The sequence below is a fragment of the Echinops telfairi genome, unplaced genomic scaffold, assembly GCF_000313985.2.
Source record: "Echinops telfairi isolate 266 unplaced genomic scaffold, ASM31398v2 ScPeMD7_7461;HRSCAF=8499, whole genome shotgun sequence".
NCBI lineage: Eukaryota > Metazoa > Chordata > Mammalia > Afrosoricida > Tenrecidae > Echinops > Echinops telfairi.
The window spans coordinates 827,012-845,725 of NW_022111361.1; the positions used below are offsets into that span (position 1 = coordinate 827,012).

Below are 18,714 nucleotides of genomic sequence, written 5' to 3' on the forward strand. Positions count from 1 at the left end.
CCCCAGGGAGGAGGCAATACTTAGATTCTTGTAATCGGTTCCCCCTTTCTACCCCACATTCCCTTCACCCTCCAGGCATCGCCCCTCTCACCACTGGTCTTGAAGGAGTCATCTATCCTGGATTCCCTGTGTTTTCAGTTGCTATCTGTACGAATGTACATCCTCTGGTCTAGCCAGATTTGTAAGGTAAAATTGGGATCATGATAGTGGGGGGGAGGAAGCATTTAAGAACTAGAGGAAAGTTAATATGTTTCATCGTTGCTACCCTGCACCCTGACTGGCTCATCTCCTCCCTTCAGCCCTTCAGCAAGGGGGTGTATAATTTATGACAATATTCTTTGTAAATTCTTCATCTCGTTCTGATTTGAATTCAACATCACTTATGTATTTATTCAGCATATATTTATTGAGAACTCACTGTCTCACTATTGCAAGCTTATTATTCTGAATCAGGCACCATACTAAATGCTTTATAAAATAATGGAAGTGGTAGTAATAATAATGCGAGCTGACATTTACTGAGGGCCTGTTAGATGCCAGTGCAGGAGAAGGCGGGGCTTCCCACTCCTGTGAAGAGTGACAATCTCAGAAACCCACAGGGGCAGTTCTCCCTGCCCTCTCAGGTCACCTTGAGGGTTTTTGTTTTTAATGCCAAATACTATTTTAAGCATTTTATGTATATAATAGATGCCATACCTTGAAGGTAAGTACCATTGGTATCTCAGTTTCTTGATAATGAAACTGAGGCAGAGAGAGATTAAGTAAGTTGTTCCGGGTCATATTCTATTAAGTATTGAAATTCTAGAAACTTTCTCAGAAACCATGGAGTAACCTCCTTACTGTACTGAATCTTTCTCAAGTGACCCTGCCAGTTACCTTGTGAGATAGACATTATGCTTCATGTCTTACACATGGAAAAATCAAAGCTCCCGGAAGTGAAGTAATTTTCTCAGAGATACAGTGTTCCTCCAGGTCTTTATGACCCAAAGCCTATGGATACTGACTAGTTGGCTAAGCGGCCTGTTTTGTACCCGGCACTGGCACATGGGCTCTGAGATTGAATATGACGTAGTCTTTCTTCACAGAACTCCTAGGTTAGCAGCAAAGTGTGACATGGGTAAGAGTAATTATACCACACTGAGAACTGGTAGGGTGTAAATACAGTCCCATGGGAGGACTGAGAATCCCATAGATGCTGCTGGAAAGAGGTAGGTAAACACTGGCAAAGGAGGTGACAGTTGAAGGCAGACCAAAGTGGGTGGGGGTTGAGCAGCAGCAGGCGCAGTGCATGGAAACGTAAATGGAGAATGGAGAGTGAGTTGACTGGGCTGTCTCTTATAGTCAATGAGCAAGTACTTGCTTGTAGATCTGGGGAGCAGCATGATTGGAATTACGTTTTAGGAATGGTAACGCAGTGAGCTTTTCTTTATTCTAGTGGGGAGAGTCTGAAAGTAGGACGGACAGCCATGAAGCCGATGTTGCAGTTCAACATTGAAAATAAGCTCAGTCAGTATTAAAAGGACAAGAATAGAAACAAAAGTCTATAGGCAGAGTCAGTAGGAGTTGAGGTAAGAATATTTTGTCAGGGTTGTTCCCCTAGTCTGGGTAAGGAATTCCATTCCTCCAAATGCTTGAATACAGAGGACAAGTCTCTGGCCTCATGCCGTTTCTCTTAGAGTTTATGGTGTAGCTCTGATCTGTTGTACCCCCATCCTCAGAAGGGAGGTAAAATGCATCGATACTGCAACCCTACACCATTGAGCTTTAGTAGAACAACAGCCAATTCCTCTCCTAAAGGGCTGGGTGAACTGCTCTTTTGTTTCATTTTTATTCTTTTTATTATGAATTGGGTGAAGGTTTAAAGAACAAGTCAGGTTTTGTTTGGCTGTTTGTTTTCATTCGACAATTCAGATACACGTTGCTTCAGCTCATTGCTGGCAGGCCCCACAATGTAACACCACTTAACCTACTTCCTCTTTATGTTTCCTAATTCCATTCTTGCTTCTTTCCTTACTCTTCTGTGTTCTTGTCCTTGAGTAAATACTGCCTGTTGGTCTCAAATGGTTGATTATTCTAAGACTTGTGTGCTTCCCTATTATTGTTCCCCCTATGGACCTGATTCTTGTTCAGCTGGAAAGTGACTCATGGACGTGAGTTCAATTTCAGACCTGAAGGGTAACTGAGGCCTCCAGGTTAGCCTTCGACCAGTTAACCTGGTCTTTTTATGATTTTGCATTTTATTCCTTATTCATTTTTGATGTGGATAGTGCCAGTCCACTAAATCTCTTATAAATATATTGATATTTTCCATACCAGTACATAGAGAAAAATCCTTATTTTTTCTACTGAAGAGCAGTCCATTTGTAGAAGTATTTTGTTTCACCAGTTTCTTACAAATGGACCCTTGGGTTGTTTCCCAGAATGGATTTATGGAATCAAAGATTTATATAGCCCAAAGAGAATGAAGGAAACAAACTCTCAAAGAAGAAATTAATCCTCCGGAGTAGTAATTCACACAAACCACAACCTCTTCTAGCCTGAGCTCAAAGGAACTAGATGTTGCCTTACTACGACTACTACCATTCTGACCCAGGACACCATAGAAGGCACTGTGTAGAATGAGAGAGAAACGTAGAACAAAACTCGAATCCCTGGAATTTCTGCACAAGAGACTATAACCTGAGACGCTCACCCTAAGTCAACCGTTGAACATGGAATTGAAAATATATCTGCAGATCACCATCAGCCAAAAAGTAATTCAGCTTATAAAATCAGTAGTATCACCCATGTGATTTGCTTCCTTAATCACAAACTATATGAGACCCATCAGTCAACATTTTTTGAAAAGCAAAGATTCAAGAAGGCAAGGTGGGGAAGGGAAGCTAGGTCAATGAAACAGAACAAAGCTGATGCCAAGGGCTCAAGTAGAGGCAAATGTTTTGAGAATGAGGATGGCAACAAATGTGCAAATGTGCTTGACACCATGGATGTATGGATGTATGTATGTATGGATTGTGATAAGAGTTGTACAAGCCCCCAATAAAATGATTAAAAAATAAAAATGTTTAAACTATGGCGGGGTGGGGGTGGGGGGGGGACCGAACAAGCAGAATGGAAATAGAGGCTGCTGATAAAAATGCAAACATTTGTTACAGAATAAAAAAGAAAAATCTTTTTAAAAATGTAAAAATTTTAACCAGTGGCTTGCAACAACTTGTATGAATTACTGTGTAAGCTTTCATTTAAAAGACAATTTTAAAAATAGGTAAGAACCCCTCCCCCCTACTATGTGTCATATACTACAAAAACATTGAACCCTGGATCTTCAAGGCACACAACACACTTCAAAGGCCACACAAGAGGCATATGACGTAGAAACCCCACTAGGTTAGCTAGGCTGCAGCTCCAACATGCCTGTAACCGGAAGACTTACGTCCAAAAGTACCTGGTGTGTGAAGGGGCAGAAGGCAGCTACAGGAAGAGTGTTGAACTGTTGATCGGCAAACTAACATTTACTTACTACTTCAATGCCCTGCTTACTGTATTAAAATATGTATTGTTCTGGTAGACCCGTGTCTGAGATTGCCAGTGAATATTGTTATAAGTTATGCCTGACTCCCATTGTTTGTATAAATAGCATCCAGTCACATAAAGCTTTATTCTGTACAATAATTCATGCATTGTGATTTGTAGTTATTCTACACTTGTTCAATCTCCCTTTCTCAATAGTGTTTTAAAACTAGTACTATGGGCTAATCAATGACACTATAAACAGAGATCCTATGCTCCAGACTGATGATCAATAAGATTCTCTACTACAAAATAACAAAGCCATCTCTTTAAGGTGAACCAGAAGCAAATAAAAAAACACAGATTCAAGAATGTATTTTGGGCTTGCACTTAATCCTAGTTCCAATCTAAGAACAACTAGTTCTTGAGACATGGTCCTGCTCGATACTCATCCTCCTGAAGGAAATATGGAAGATATGGGTGTTATAACAAAGTGTGGTGAAGAAATTAGATGGTACCAGGCTATCAGAAAGAACAGCATCTGATACCTGTTTTGAGAATGATGATGGCAACAAATGTACAAATGTCCTTGACACAATGGATGGATGGATGGATTGTGATAAGAATTGTATGAGCCCCCAATAAAATGATTAAAAAACAAAATTTAATTAAAATAATAGTGCCTGAGTCTTAAAGGCTTGTTTTCAAACAAGCAGCCATCTAAGTGAGATGGCAATGAAGCCTACGTGAAAGAAGCACACCAACATCTGTGATCCAAGGGTTGTAAATTATATAATTCAAAACGGAAGGAAGGAATAATATCAGAGTATAAATTGTGAAATTCTGGTATGCAGAGGGCTGTGGATGACAGTGGAAGCCCAAAATACATTTGCAGATCTACACAGGGAATAGCCTAATTGAGGGATGGGGGTAATCTGATTATCAGACAGAGAGTATTGGAGAGACGACTCCTGTGTATTAAAATCATAAATCTGACCTGAATGGTGAAAACCTTGTCATTTGATCTCCCTTTTGATATCCTTTGTGCTTGATCTGGTTTTTAGTTTTCTATTTTTTTTATATTGGGGTTTATCTCTGGTATAGTTTGTCATTAGTGGTAGCCTTCTTTATTCTCTGTTATGTATTTTTCTGTGTTTTCCATTTTATGAACCCTAGGATAGAGATAATAACTGGAAGCAGGGCTCCTGGGGGGCATGGCGGGGGAGGTAGGGTGAGGGGAGGGGAGCTAATATCAAGGAGTACCAAAAGGATGAAAATGTTTTAAAACTGATTGTGCTCACTGTGTGATGTGATGGAACTATGGAATGGTATGATATCTGAATTAGGCCGTAATAAAATGGGTTGAAGGAAAATAAAATAAAAGGGAAGGGGAAACACGCATGGACTAAGTCTCTGGTGAATCCCTCTTAACATAGTCGAGGGATATGAATAGCCTGGCTATCATGCAGAGTACATTGGAAAGTGCATTATGGCAGATGTAGTTAAAACTTAACATCATTCGATCTTCCTTTTGACTAATTTTAAAGTTGTTCTAGTTTTTAATATTTTCTGGTTTCTTGCCAAATGAGGTTTTTTCTCTATTTTGTTATTGTTGTTAGCTTTTTTGTTTCTCTGCTTTTTGTTTTCATGTTTTCCAAATATGAAATCGAGGATGAGTGACTGTAGAGGTAGTAAGTGGATTCAAGGACCCTTGTGGGTCTGGCAGGGGAGGCTGGGGAGGGAAATGGGGAGCTACTCACAAGGAGTACAAGAAAGATGAAAATGTTTTAAAATTGATTGTGGTGGTGATTATACAACTCTTCTTGATATGATGGAGCTACTGATTTGTGTGATATGTGGATTGTATCATACTTATCATACAATGAAACTTAGAAAATAGACAAGAAGATGATACATGTATTTGGAATTTTGCTAGATATGAACCAATTGTCATAAGCTTTGATATTGTGTATTTGAATGAGCAATATGTTTCTTTTAAAGAGGGAAAGTGTTCATTAAAGGGGAAAAGGGAAAAGCAAATGCTTAATATGAAAATATAATTTTAATAATAGATTTCTGTTTCTCTTGAATATGAAATTGCCTCAACCCTCTAAAACCAGACCCAAACTGTTGCCATCAAGTGCACTCCAGTTCATGGCAAGCCCTGGGTAGCCCTGCTCCAGAGGGTTCTCTGGCGGTCTTCTGAGGAACCAGCTCTCCAGGCCTTTCTTTCATGGTGGGTGGTGGATGCAAACCAAATCATTTACTCCGACTGCCTTCGGTAGAGCTCGTTGCTTATTCTTCCTGTGTGGTCCATGAGCCTTTTATGTATATATCCCTGTACTAACATTTGTCAAATGGTATTGAGGTATTTGTTTATGCACTTCTTTTTTTTTTATCGTTTTATTAGGGGCTCATACAACTCCATACATCCATCACACAATCAATTGTGTAAAGCACATTTGTACATTCATTGTCCTTGTCATTCTCAAAACATTTGCTCTCCACTGAAGCCCCACCCCCCCACCCCCGCATCAGGTCCTCATTTTTTCCCCTCTCCCTGCTCCCCCGCACTTCACTTATTAAAGGCAGGGGCCATGTTTTATTAATTTTTGTGTCATCTCGTGCTGTACAGCTCTTAGCACATAGTTGACAGTCCTTAAATGTTTGTTACATAAATTAAGAGAGAAAGAAATAAACACAGTTGCACATTGACATTTAAAAATTAAATTATGCACCAAGAGCGTTCCCTATATAAAGCAAGGCTTTTGGTAATAAAAGTTTTCATTCTGTAATCTCATAAGAATTTTGTATGTTTAATTTTTTGTAAATCTTGTTATACCATGACAAATGTAAAATTGCTCTCTAGGGCAGGGTCGGCAAACTGGGTTCGCAAGCCTTATGTAGTAGCTCTTTCAGTAAAATTGGAAAAAATGTTAAGAATATTATTCAGATAATGGTGATTTTATTTGTTTGTAAAAATTTACTTATGATTCTTGAATGAATTTTAAATTGTTGTGAGGGACCGGACTGGATCTTCCATCTCAAAAATTTGTCAACTCCAGAGCGAGGCTTTAGAATTTGAGAATTGAATGATAGGAGAGGAAAAGAAAAATCCTATTTGTGTGTGTGTGTTTGTGTGTGAGTGTGTGTGTGTGAGTGTGAGTGTGTGTGACTTCTACTTGAATTATCATATTTTAAAAACTATCCAGATATTATGCTATCATTAAAGACCATAAGTAATTAAAAGGAATATAAGTAAAAATAAATGGAATCTGAATATAAATAAACAGTTGATTACTGTATTTTCATCTAGCATTTCTGGGCACTGAAGAAGATTTCAAAGCATGAACTCTTTCCGGCTTGGCTGTCCCAGTACCTTTTGAGACTGAAGCGGTGAAGAGCGCTAATCACTCCCACAAAGAACACCAGTGTACAGTGAAACCTACGGGAACCAGTGCTTGGCAGGTGTGCCTTGGTTTTGCAGGTCTTGCAAATGTTCTGCCTTTGACAGGGTGCAGTCTTACCATAGTTTCTGTTTCTTGTGTTAGCAGAAAAATGGGTTTTTCTTTCTGACCGATTCCCACCTTATGCAAGGTCTGGCTTTCTAGGTTTTACTGTATTTTAGCATTTTCAACATAGCGGCTTCCTCTCATCCTTTCCATTTTCCAGTATTTCCCGTTTGCTCTCAGGTAGCTGCACTGCTTGAGGCACCTGTGACTCGCGCTCATGCCGTGCATCTGTCTGATTGCCGTGGTCCTCTGATACCAGGGCCTCAGGTGGCCTGAGTCCAAGGAGAGCGGCCCACAGGGTTGGCTTATTTTCATGTCTTGTGAGAACTCTCTTACTCAGGCCAGTGGCCATTGAACTGGGAAGAGCTATTTGCTCTTGACACATTTGCTGCTTCTAATTCATTTTGAGTTCTTACAAGACATGGCAGTATTTTCAGAAAATTATGTCTATGATCAGGAAGTCTATCATATCGTTTAGATTGTAGAGAAAATTTTTAATTGGTAAAAATAAAAGAAGATTTAGTATTTTCTAGAATAAGAGGTTTAAAAATATATATTATTTAATCAAACTCAGTATTTTCTGCCTTCCTTTTATCCACTGTCTCTGATTTTTTAATGTTCTTCCATCAGGATTTGCCTTGTGAAAGAACTCCCTCCCTTTTGAATAAAAGATGTAACTTGAGAGACAGCGGTTAATGTTGTCCTTTGTTCTACTCATTTGTAGGAACACGAATGACTCGGATTCTCAAAGAAGAAAAAGAATGACAAGTAAGTAGTCCTTATGATTTGCTGAACTTTAACAAAAAATAAATCATTTTATTGGTGCTCTTACAGCTCTTATAACAATTGTATCAAGCATATTTGTACATATGTTGCCATCATCATTTTTTGTGTGTGTGAAACAGAGTTTTATATCAGAGTAATTGTATATTAAGGAAACATCCCAGCCCAGTCCAGATCTAGTCCCTAAGTCCAATATTAGTCCATGAATTTCTCTTCAGATTCATGCAGCACATGCAATGATGCCGAATGCAGGAAGATCACAGACCAGTGGGTGGAACAGCCTGTGGGTCCCATGATGGGGGAAGCATCTCCAGGGCTCTGGCTGTCATCCGCATGGCTCTATGTGGCTTGTCAACAGGAATGTCTCCCAGAGAGTGTGTGTGTCCCACCTCCAGGGAGGAAGACAGGAAGTTCCCAGAATCCTCAGCAGTAAGGCATGCCTACACAGAGGCCTCAATAGCTATGACCTGATTGACAGGCTAGGCTCCACCCCTTCTCTCAAGTTGACAGGAGATTTCTTAACGGCCACACCATGTCACTAGGGATCCCAGTTGTCAACAAGGCCGCTCTCGCAATGAGCATTCACCTCGGCAGGTGAAGTGGCGTAGTGAGTTACTCACTGGGCTGCTAACCAGAAGGCCAGCAGTTTGAAACCACCAGCCTCTCCAAAGAAGATATACCAATCTATAAAGTCCTCTTCAGACTCACGAAACACATGCAATGAAGCCAAATGCAGGACGGTCACCAGCCAGTGGGTAGAAAGTCTTTGGGTCCAGTGGCGTTGTAAGCATCTCAGCGCTGGCAGGGGTCTCTCTGTGGCTTCTCCGGCTTCCGAGGTCTGGTTGCGTCCAGGTGGCTTGTCTTCTGCAATGTCTCCCAGGGAGTAGCAGTGAGAGAAGTGTCTTCCTCCTCCAAGGAGGAAGTGCCAGATTTCCCAGAATTCTCAGGAGAAGGCCATGTCCACACAGAAGTCTCATTGGCTATCTCCAGATTGACAACCTAGACTCCACCCCTACAGTCTTAATCCTTAAATTGACACCAAATTAGGTGATTACCATACCTATCAATTTACCATAGTGATTACTAGCTCTGCGTTCATAACTTTCTATACTAATGCTAAAATAAACACTGCAAAAACTGGTGGAGAGACTGGAAGGTGGGTTATGGTATGGCAGAAGGAACATGGGATTTTGGAATCTAGCAGATATATTTAATTTCTATGTTTTTAGCTGAGATGTAATGGGAAGGGGATTTGACTCTGTTGGTGCTTAACTCAGGGGTGTCAAACTGGCGACCCATGGGCCACATGCGGCCCCCAAGGTAATTTTTTGTGGCCCATGATGCTCTGAAATAAAATGAAAATAGGAAAAATTGTGATGAAGAAAATAGCGCTAAGGGAGATTGAGGCAATACCGTACACACAATTCCCTCATTTACCCTGTAACTACTGACGGTGAGGATACATGTGGCCAGTGCCTTTCCTGGGGGCCTGTGGACGTGTATAAACGCGTGATATGCCTGCCACTCTCTGTCTCACGTAATGTAAACAGATTCCAATAGTGAAAAGGTTAAAAAGAGTACTGTGGGTTGTGCTGTTATGAATCAGATCTAGTGGCAGCGCTAGTTAACATATTTAGAGGGAAGCCCTTAGGATTGTGCATCACGTTTGTCAGCTGTCCAACATTTTGTGTTTTTTATTAGTTACTTTGTTATATTTTCTGGTCACAACATAAGAGGTAAGTGAAAATGTGTAGTAGTTGGACTTTGTAAAGTTAGCACTAAATTATACGCATCTTAAAGTGTATATTGATAGGTTAGTGATATGTATTACATATACTTTGTCAGGTTATAGGTATTATATATTCTATCTCTGCATTTACGCACTTTTGTCAAAAAATGTTAATTTATTTCTTTAAGCATTTTATTCAAGATTTTGAATTAATTGATTTCCAGAATGATTCGGTTTTAAAAGACAAACATCAAGAAGTAGGAATTCCCAAAATATATTCTTATTTAGGTGAGAGATACTCAGAAATTAAAAAGTTTGCTGCACAAACTTGTGCTATTTTGGGAGTACGTACTTGTGTGAACAACTATTTTTGTGCATGAAATTAAATGAAATGGCACACAGATCAAGATTAGCTGATAAACATCTATCTGCCTTAATGAAGATTGTCTGTTCTCAGTCTTTGAATCCAGATATTAGAAAACTAGTAGGAGGACAGCACTGGCAAGTTTTGGGTAAAAAAGAATAATTTTAGTTTTATAAATACATTAAATAAAATAAATGTTTAAATAAAAACAATTATATAGTGTTTCAATTATCCTATCCATATTCCTTAATCTCACTTCAAAATATAAATTCAATGAAATTTGTAAATGTGATGTGGCCTGCGTGAATCTTGCCTGTTGCACCAAGTGGCCCATGTTTTCATTGAGTTTGACACGCCTGGCTTAACTGTAGTAAAATGGGGCTGGTTATGTTGTGAAAATAGGACTCTTGGTGGTGCGGTGGCTAAGGTGCTCTGCTGCGAACTGGAAAAGAGTGTGTTTCCACCCACCACTTTGTGGGAGGAGAAACATGTAGCCATCTGTTTCTGGAAAGATTTACAGCTTTGGAAAACACCTCTCTTCTGTAGGGTCACTATGAATCAGAATTGACTAATCAGCAGTGGATGGGGTTGTAATGATGTGCAGTAATATATGTGACATATCTTGTTACAGGGCTTGGGTTAGACTCCAGAAACCAAAAACTCACTGCCATCTAGCTGATTCTGACTCAGAGGACAGGGTAGAACTCTGGGTTTCCAAGACTGTAACGCTTTATAGGAGTAGAAAGCAAGAGTGGTTGGTGCTTTTGACCTGCCAATCTTGTAGTTAGCAGTCCAATACATAACCACCGGGCCCCCAGGGCCATACTACACACCCAGTAATCGGTACTTAGAAGGACAATTTGCACTTGGGTATTGACTTTCAATTTGTTCAAATGATTTTACACTTGGGCTAGACATGAAATGAAGTTAGCTCATAGAATACAGACTGAGCAAGATCAAAGAAGGTAAGAGCAAAGATAGTTGGGTGCCCCTGCTTGCGGACCTCTAGCAGAGAGCGAGTATGTGTCCACAGGGTGGCTGGTTCCTGTGCATGACATCTGGGAGATGCTAACTCTCATTACTAGGCTAGGGATGGTATGGTTTTTGAGCTCAAAACTTGGTTGTAGAAATAAAGTTTCATTTTGACAATCAAGTGAGAAATCTTGGGGGTTCAGCATGCATTTAGTTGCCAGCCACTTATGTTAATTTAAGCAATTATAAAGTGTGTGGTGGGCAGCTCCAAATATGGACAATCCCAGCAGCCACGGGAAGGAAGAACCCAGGGTGGCGTCATTTTAGTATTTGGATTCATGTGGTTACAACAGGGTGGATGAGATGTTAAAATGAAGGAAGTTCAGTGAGCTCAAGGCTGCAGGTTGGAATCTGTTATTTTAGAGAATAAATTTTGCTAAACAATGTGCTTTCAACGAAGGTAAACATCTGTGTTCACAAGGGAATTGGAGTTTTTTATGTGGGCTGGCGGATTCGTAATGAGAGTTCATTTAATTTTTAAAGTTACACTACCATATATTATCTTTAGTACATAGCTAACCTATAGTGGTTCTGTGAGTCAGAATTGACTTGATAGGAGTGGGTTTACATAAATTAAAAAGTGAGTTACCCCCCATCAACAGATACTCCTACAAGGAAGCGTAGGGAGCTTTACTGGAAATTCAAGTTAAGCGGATCTGGAAGAGGCAGTTACACTTCTCTCGATGGGTAAACCAGGTAGAACAACCTGCCATTGGGAAACAGTGCTTAACGATACTTAAAGATGAGATCCCAAGGGGAGAATACACCCGGTACTGTGTTCCTAATTGGATACTTTTGATCTCGTTCCTACCCAGACCACCAGGCTGCAGGCCATAGATAACTAGGACTTTGTCCTTTCGAGGTGTACAACATCCTTCATAGGCCACACCAGAAGGATCCAAGATGGAAACTGCACTGAGTAAACTGGGCATTAGTTTTAATTCACCTGTAGCAGGTTTTAAAAAGAGAAGAAAAAAATTTATATGCAGAATGATTTTTCTCTTAAATCTATTTTAATAATGATATGAGAGTATATGCAAATGTGATTTAGTCTTATTCGTACACATCTTAATTAAATTAGGTAAGGATAAATAAACACAAAAACTCACTGCCATCAAGTCACAGCAGCGCTACAGGACAGGGTAGAACCGCCCCTGTGAGTTTCTGAGAGGTAAGAAAGCTGTGGAGCAGCTAGTGGTTTTGAACTCCTGACCTTGTGGTTAGCACCCAGTGCATAATGACTACACCCCCAGTGCTCCTGGCATGAAAAACATAATAGACTGGTGAAAAAAACAATTAGGAAATGGGAGTTTCAGTGATAAACAGAACTCTCATTTTCCAGTTTTTCCCACCAGTCTATTGTGTATTACTCTAACTCACTGCCATTGAGTCGATTCTGACCCATAGCGACCCCACAGGCCGTTGCCAAGACTGCACATCTTGACGGAAGCATGTAGCCTCATCTTTCTCCCATGGAGCCGCTGGAAGGTTTGATCCGTTAACTCTGCAGTTACCAGTCGGATGCCACCTGACAGTGCCTGCTCTGTCACACACAACATTCTGCTTTTCCAGCTACTGAGTTTAATTCATCATACTGGCAGCACTGAGCTCACAGACAATGCTCACACCTCGGCTTTGTTGGGGAAGTTAACAGGCTACGGTTCAAGTGAAAATGCTCATGACAGAACTGGTCAGCCCGTTCAAGTCACAGAGTTCTTTCTGGGCTGCTAATAAATGCCCACTGTCTGCCTCATTCTGAAGGCACTCCGCTCCAGCTCCGCGGGTCAGTGAGCCCCACTCCCTAGAGGCACCCCACTCACAAGCCAGCCTCCTGCGGAAAAGCACTCAGCTGTTTTGCTTGGTGGGCTGGGAAGTCCACACTGTCTCATGCTCTGGCTCCTGGTTCTGTGGCTGCTCCTCTGCGCTCCTTGGATGGCACGGCTGCCTTCTGGGTCAAAGATGGTCACTGCACAGGGACCTCAGGGTCCAGAGGGCACGCTGCTCTCCTGGCTCTTGCTCACAGGGAGATCCCCACCCTGCTTCTCAGAGAACTATTTTTAAAAAAAAATCATTTTTGGGGGGGTTCGTACAACTCTTATCACAATCCATCCATCCATCCATCCATTGGGTCAAGCACATTTGTACATATGTTGCCGTTATAATTTCCAAAACATTTTCTTTCTACTTGAGCCTTCCGTAGCAGCTCATTTCCCCCTCCCCCATCCTCCTTCCCTCCCTCCCTCATGAATCTTTGATAATTTATATTTTTATTTTCATGTCTTACACTGACTTTTCTGTTGTCTGTCCCCCGGGGAGAGGGTTATTTGTAGATCCTTGTGATAAGTTCCCCAGCAGGATGGCATGCACAGTGAAGCCTGTCAACAGTTATTCATAGCTGAATTCTACCCGTGCCTTCCCCCACCTTCTTACCCAGACCCCTGCAGGCAAAGGTCATGTGGTGGGATTTCTTCCATTGTAGATTAGTTGGGATTCGTCCTTGGAAATATTGAGTCTTTTGTTGCTGAATTTCCAATATGTTAATAGTTTTCAGTTAAATGGTGGCAATAGCATGATTTGTTTTCTATTAAAATGTGCTCAAGGAAAGATCCCCTTAAGTCTCCTTTCTCAACCCTAAACTCCCTGTATTCAGCAAACGTCCTGAATGCTCCCTCAGTGCCCCTTACCTCAGCCGCAGTGTTGAAAGCTGAGGCCTCAAAGATGAATGAAATGTTAAAGATGAATTAGGTTCCTGTCTACATAGCCTCTGACTTAGTGATTTCATTATTATGGGGTTATCTGAAGATCTGGTTGGACATCTTAACCCATTTGCTTAAAATGTTGTGTCTGGAAAACAAAACAAAACAAAAACCCCCACGGCAAATAAAAAGTCCCAAACCAACTAAAAATGTACTAAGTCCTCAGTGAATCTTACACACAGATCTATACTTTGATTTTGATGCCCCGGAAAAGGGATGAGACAGGACATTTCTAGGGTTTGCTCCAGGACCCACTAAAGGTCATGTCTGAAATATACAGTGTTTTCTCTGATAGCCAAATTCGGTGAGGTCGCCTTGTATTATATAACCTTTGTACTTAGAATTCGATCCAAAGTACACTGCTTCCAGAGACAATCACTTCCATGTCTTATCCGGATTTTCATGGCCAAGTTTCTATAAAGTGCCAGAGAGTCTCCCTTTTAATAGTGGTTGCATGCTCTCCCTCCCCAGTCGAGCCCCGCTTGCTCTCGCACGCTAGTTCTTCTTTGGTGAAAAGAGTGCATGTCTGTTTGGTGGGTATGTGTCTGCATGTGTTTCCTTTAAAGACTTTGTTTTTAATTTGATAAAGGTAAATTAATAGGAACAACAACAACAAAAAGAACTTCCGTATCTCCCTCACCAAACACAACTACTTCCCCTCGATACATTGAATCCTGGTGTTCTGTGGCTATTGGCTCGAAGGCAGTGTAGTGCTACTCATCCTGAGGTATAATTTTAGATTTCCGTATTCTCACTAAGGAGTCTTAGTGGTAAGTGTTGGACTGCTAACTTCAAGGTCAGTGGTTCAAACCCACTAGCCACTTTGTGGGGGAAAGATGAGCTTATCTGCTCCTGTAAAGATGTAGAAAACCTGACACCTGATATAGAAGTGCCATGGATCAGAATTGATGGGAAGGGTTTGATTTTCTTTGGAGGCAGGGGCTTGGTTTCTTTTCACTAATAATAAAATGGGCTTTTTTCCCCTTCGTCACAGCATAGTCTTTATAACGTTTTAATGGTTCTTTGAAGTGCTCTGTAAACATACCACTATTATCAAATATTTAGACTTTTCCTTAATGGGAATAGTGCTTGTTTATAAGTGATTTTGTTTCATTAGATTGTACTTGTAGAGAAGTAGAATTACTGGGTTACAGGATACTTAAATTTCTAGATTATCCCTCATTTCTTCCAGATCTTTAAGTCCAGGTTGAAGTGAAATTTTGTTTTGTTCAATCTAGTCAAATCACTCAGAAACTGCTGTTGAGAACTGTGAATCAGATTTCTGTAATCCTCTCAGAACTAAGTTACCAGTGGGACAAGCACCCGCTGCCACACTCCCTTCAATAATAAGCTGATGTCAAATTAAGTTATGAAACCTGGTGGCATTGTTAGAATATCTTACAATATGAAAAAATTACATGGGTGCATCCAAAGGTATGAAGGGTTTTGTCTACACATAGCCTTCCAGCTTGCCCTGAGCAGCACACATGAGGATGCCTACTCGGCCATTGATTCTGTACCTGAAGATGCTGCAAACTGCCACTGCTTCTGCTACGGGGACCATAGGTCCAATTCACATAAACTGCTTCCTGCATGGCTTATGAAATGCTTATGAACCAAACATGATTTTTAAACATGAATGTTGAAGTACTAAAAATGAAAACATACCAAAAATCATAACAAAGAATTTTTTCTGCCCTAGAATTATCTGATACTGATAATTTGCTCTCTTTTTTTAATTTAAATTTTAGTTTAGTGGGGGCTCTTACAGCTCTTATCACAATCCATACATATATCCATTTTGTCAAACACATATTTACATATGTTGTCATCATTTTTTTCAAAGCATTTTCTTTCTACTTGAGTCCCTAACATCAGCTCCTCATTTTCCCTCCCTCCCCTCCCTCCCTCCCCCAACTCCCCTAGATAATTTATATTCTTTTTCTTTTCATATTTTACACCGACTGCTGTCTCATTTCACCCACTTTTCTGCTGTCTGTCCCCTTGGGATGGGGGCTATACGTTGATCATTGTGATGGGTTTCCCCTTACTCCCCGGCCCCTATCCTTACCCTCCTAGCATCGCTGCTCCCCTTATTGGTCCTGATAGGTTTATCTGTTCTGGATTCCCTGTGTTTCAAGCTCTTATCTGTACCAGTGTACATGTACTGTTCTAGTCAGATTGGTAACATGGAATTGGGGTCATGGTAGGGGGCGGTGGAGGAAGCATTAAAGAATTGGAGGAAGGTTGTGTGTTGCATCGGTGCTGTACTGTACCCTGGCTGGCTCTTCTCTTCCTTAAGGAGAGTGGAGACCAAAAGCCCATCAGTAGTCAATTTTGTCTCTTTTGGGCCTTTCAGCAATATTTTCCGAGTTTGTTTCATGTCAGTGGCGAGGCAATATGGCCTGCCTTGACTCCATTGTGTCTTGACCCAAGACATGCCTTTCTTCTTGTTTAAGGTGTGAATCCCAGATATGTGCGGAGAAACTGGATGGCAGAATCTGCAGTGCAAAAAGCAGAAAGGACTGATTTTTCAGAGGTAAGGTGGTACACTTTCCTTTGTTACTGTTCATTAATTCTAGATGTACCACGTTTGAGACACACTTCGTGCTTATAGACCTAGTATTGCCAATACTCTTCCCTAGTCCTTTCTCCCTGGTGTTTCTCTCTTGAACAGAAAACTGTTTTCTCAGCTATTCTGTTTATTCTTTTGCATATTTAAATATTAGACCAGTCAATTTAGTAACATGTTTACATTCTTTGAACTTCTGAGAGTCTGATTCTGGTGCTTATGGTTTGAATTTTGGAATTTTGATTTCAATCTCATGATTGAAATCCAGTAAAGTCTGATTTATGGGTGCCTACATCCAGAGGGAACTAGCATTGGTTTCAACCAGGTATCCATGGTGCCCCCAATCTGGGCCCATTGTCAACTAACTTCTGGACAGCAGTGGCGATAAAGTAGAGCTACATGTGTTAGCCTGGAAGAATGTCACGTGTAATGTTTGACAAAACAAGCAAGCCACAAAGTAACCCAGATAAGGTGTTACCACTTAAATATGGTATGAAAAGCTGGTGTATGAAAAATAGGCCCAATCAGGCTCTATGTTATTTAGGCACACGTGCAGATTCAAGTGTAGTAGGAGTGCAGCCAGATCCCTAAGGATGACCGACATCCACTGTTGTGGGTTAGTAACGGAGGGCACTCTAGGACTTAGGGAAGGACACTCGGGGCTTTGTCCAAATTGGAAGGACAAATTGGAAGAAAATGAGGGAAGGCTATCCAGGTGCTCATTGTGCTGTCCTGTGTGTCCTGTGTATAAACGGTTTCGTAATTATTTGGTTCAGATGCATGGCCCATGATGTACGTTTCTGAGCAGGGCGGTCCTCTGCCCTGCACTCGCATGCTCGTGGCTAAGGGTCCTGCCACTCTCCTCTCCCATACTGCTCACCGCCTCAGAGCCAGGCTCATCACAGCCCGCCATGCCATCTGTGGATGGGAGGAGGCCTGAAAGAGGAAAACACTTTGTTGTTTGTGATTGGAAATTTGGCCTTGGCCTTTTATTTGTTCTAGCCCTCATGGACTTTGATTTTAGAAAATTAAACCTTTTAAAGTTTAGCCTTTTAAGGAAAAACAAAAGGAAAGGGGAAATTTTCTTTAGATTTATCTAACTTGGGACAACTAACCCATAGTGACCCTACCTGTAGGACTGAGTAGAACTTCACCTGACCATATCTAACCTGTGTCGGTCTTTGTAGAAGCAGATTCCCGGATGGGCTGGTGGGTTCCAACCACTGACATTTTGGTTCGTGGTCAAGCGCTTCAACCACTGCGCCATCAGAGCCCTTTGGGATAACAAAGCAGTGTTATTGAATATTTTTGTTGATCTGCTAGTAACCATTCAGAGTCACAAGACAGGCCAGACTTGCCTCAGGCTTCTCAGAAGGGTATGCCAGGAACTAATTAAACCCCTAGGACAACACGGTGCTCCTAGTTTGCAGGAGCCCCTGCCGCAGTGTCAGCACCTCTGGTAACAACTTTACAGGCTGAGTTTCCAGCGTCCCACAGAAACTTGCCTTACAGCAAGAGTTACCACACTTAGGAGAAATTGGTGAATCAGAAAAGATTGCCAATCACTGCTGGGTTTTTTCTCTGGAGGCGAGTAAATATTTTCGAAAGTTATAATTCTCTTCCTAATGTTGTGAGAGAATCTTATAATTATGGGGACAGATGTGTAGTCTTCATGCATTAAGTATTCCCTCTCCTGTTTTAGGTCAAGAGTGGTGCTTAGCAAGTAAAGGACATTTGAAACAATGACAGTAGTTGAGGTTATAGCCGGGGTGGGGGTGGTGGGGGATGGGGAGGCGTGGGAGAGTAAAGGGGAAATACACATGGACTAAGCCTCTGGTGAATCCTCTGAAGGTAGACCAGGCATGGGAATAACCCTGCTGTCATGCAGAGCGCATAGGAAAGCGTATCATGGCAGATGTAGTTAGGTTAAAAAAATTGGGGGTGGGGAAGGGTTGTTAAAATTTAATACCTTATCATTTGATCTCCTTTTTGACTTTCTGTTCTAGTTTTTAATATTTTCCACTTTCCTTTTTAAAAAAAATCATTTTATTGGGGGCTTGTACAACTCTTATCACAATCCATGCATACATCCATTGTGTCAAGCATACTTGTACACTTGTTGCCATCATCATTCTCAAAACATTTGCTTTTGGCTTGAGTCCTTGGTATCAACCCCTCATTTTTTTCTCCTCCCTCCCCCCCTCCCCCTCCCTCATGAACCCTTGATAATTTATAAATCATTATCATTTTGCCATATATTACTTTGTCTGACGTCTCTCCTCACCCACTTTTCTGTTATCCGTTCCCCAGAGAGGAGGTTATATGTAGATCCTTGTAATCCGTTCCCGCTTCCCACCCCACCCTCTCTCCACCCTCCCCAGCATCGCCACTCACACCACTGGTCCTGAAGGGATCATCTGTCCTGGATTCCCTGTGTTTCCAGTTCCTGTCTGTAC

General features: G+C 41.2%; 1 protein-coding gene across 1 annotated transcript in view; it reads left to right on the plus strand.

The window, feature by feature from the left end:
- LOC105979814 (protein adenylyltransferase SelO-like) overlaps positions 1-18,714 on the plus strand; it is a 52,576-nt gene that overhangs the window by 32,030 nt on the left and 1,832 nt on the right. The window contains exons 11-13 of the mRNA XM_013008152.1: positions 6,827-6,906; positions 7,747-7,790; positions 16,146-16,225. Coding sequence (XP_012863606.1) covers positions 6,827-6,906; positions 7,747-7,790; positions 16,146-16,225 — 204 coding nt within the window. The remainder of the gene's footprint in view (positions 1-6,826; positions 6,907-7,746; positions 7,791-16,145; positions 16,226-18,714) is intronic.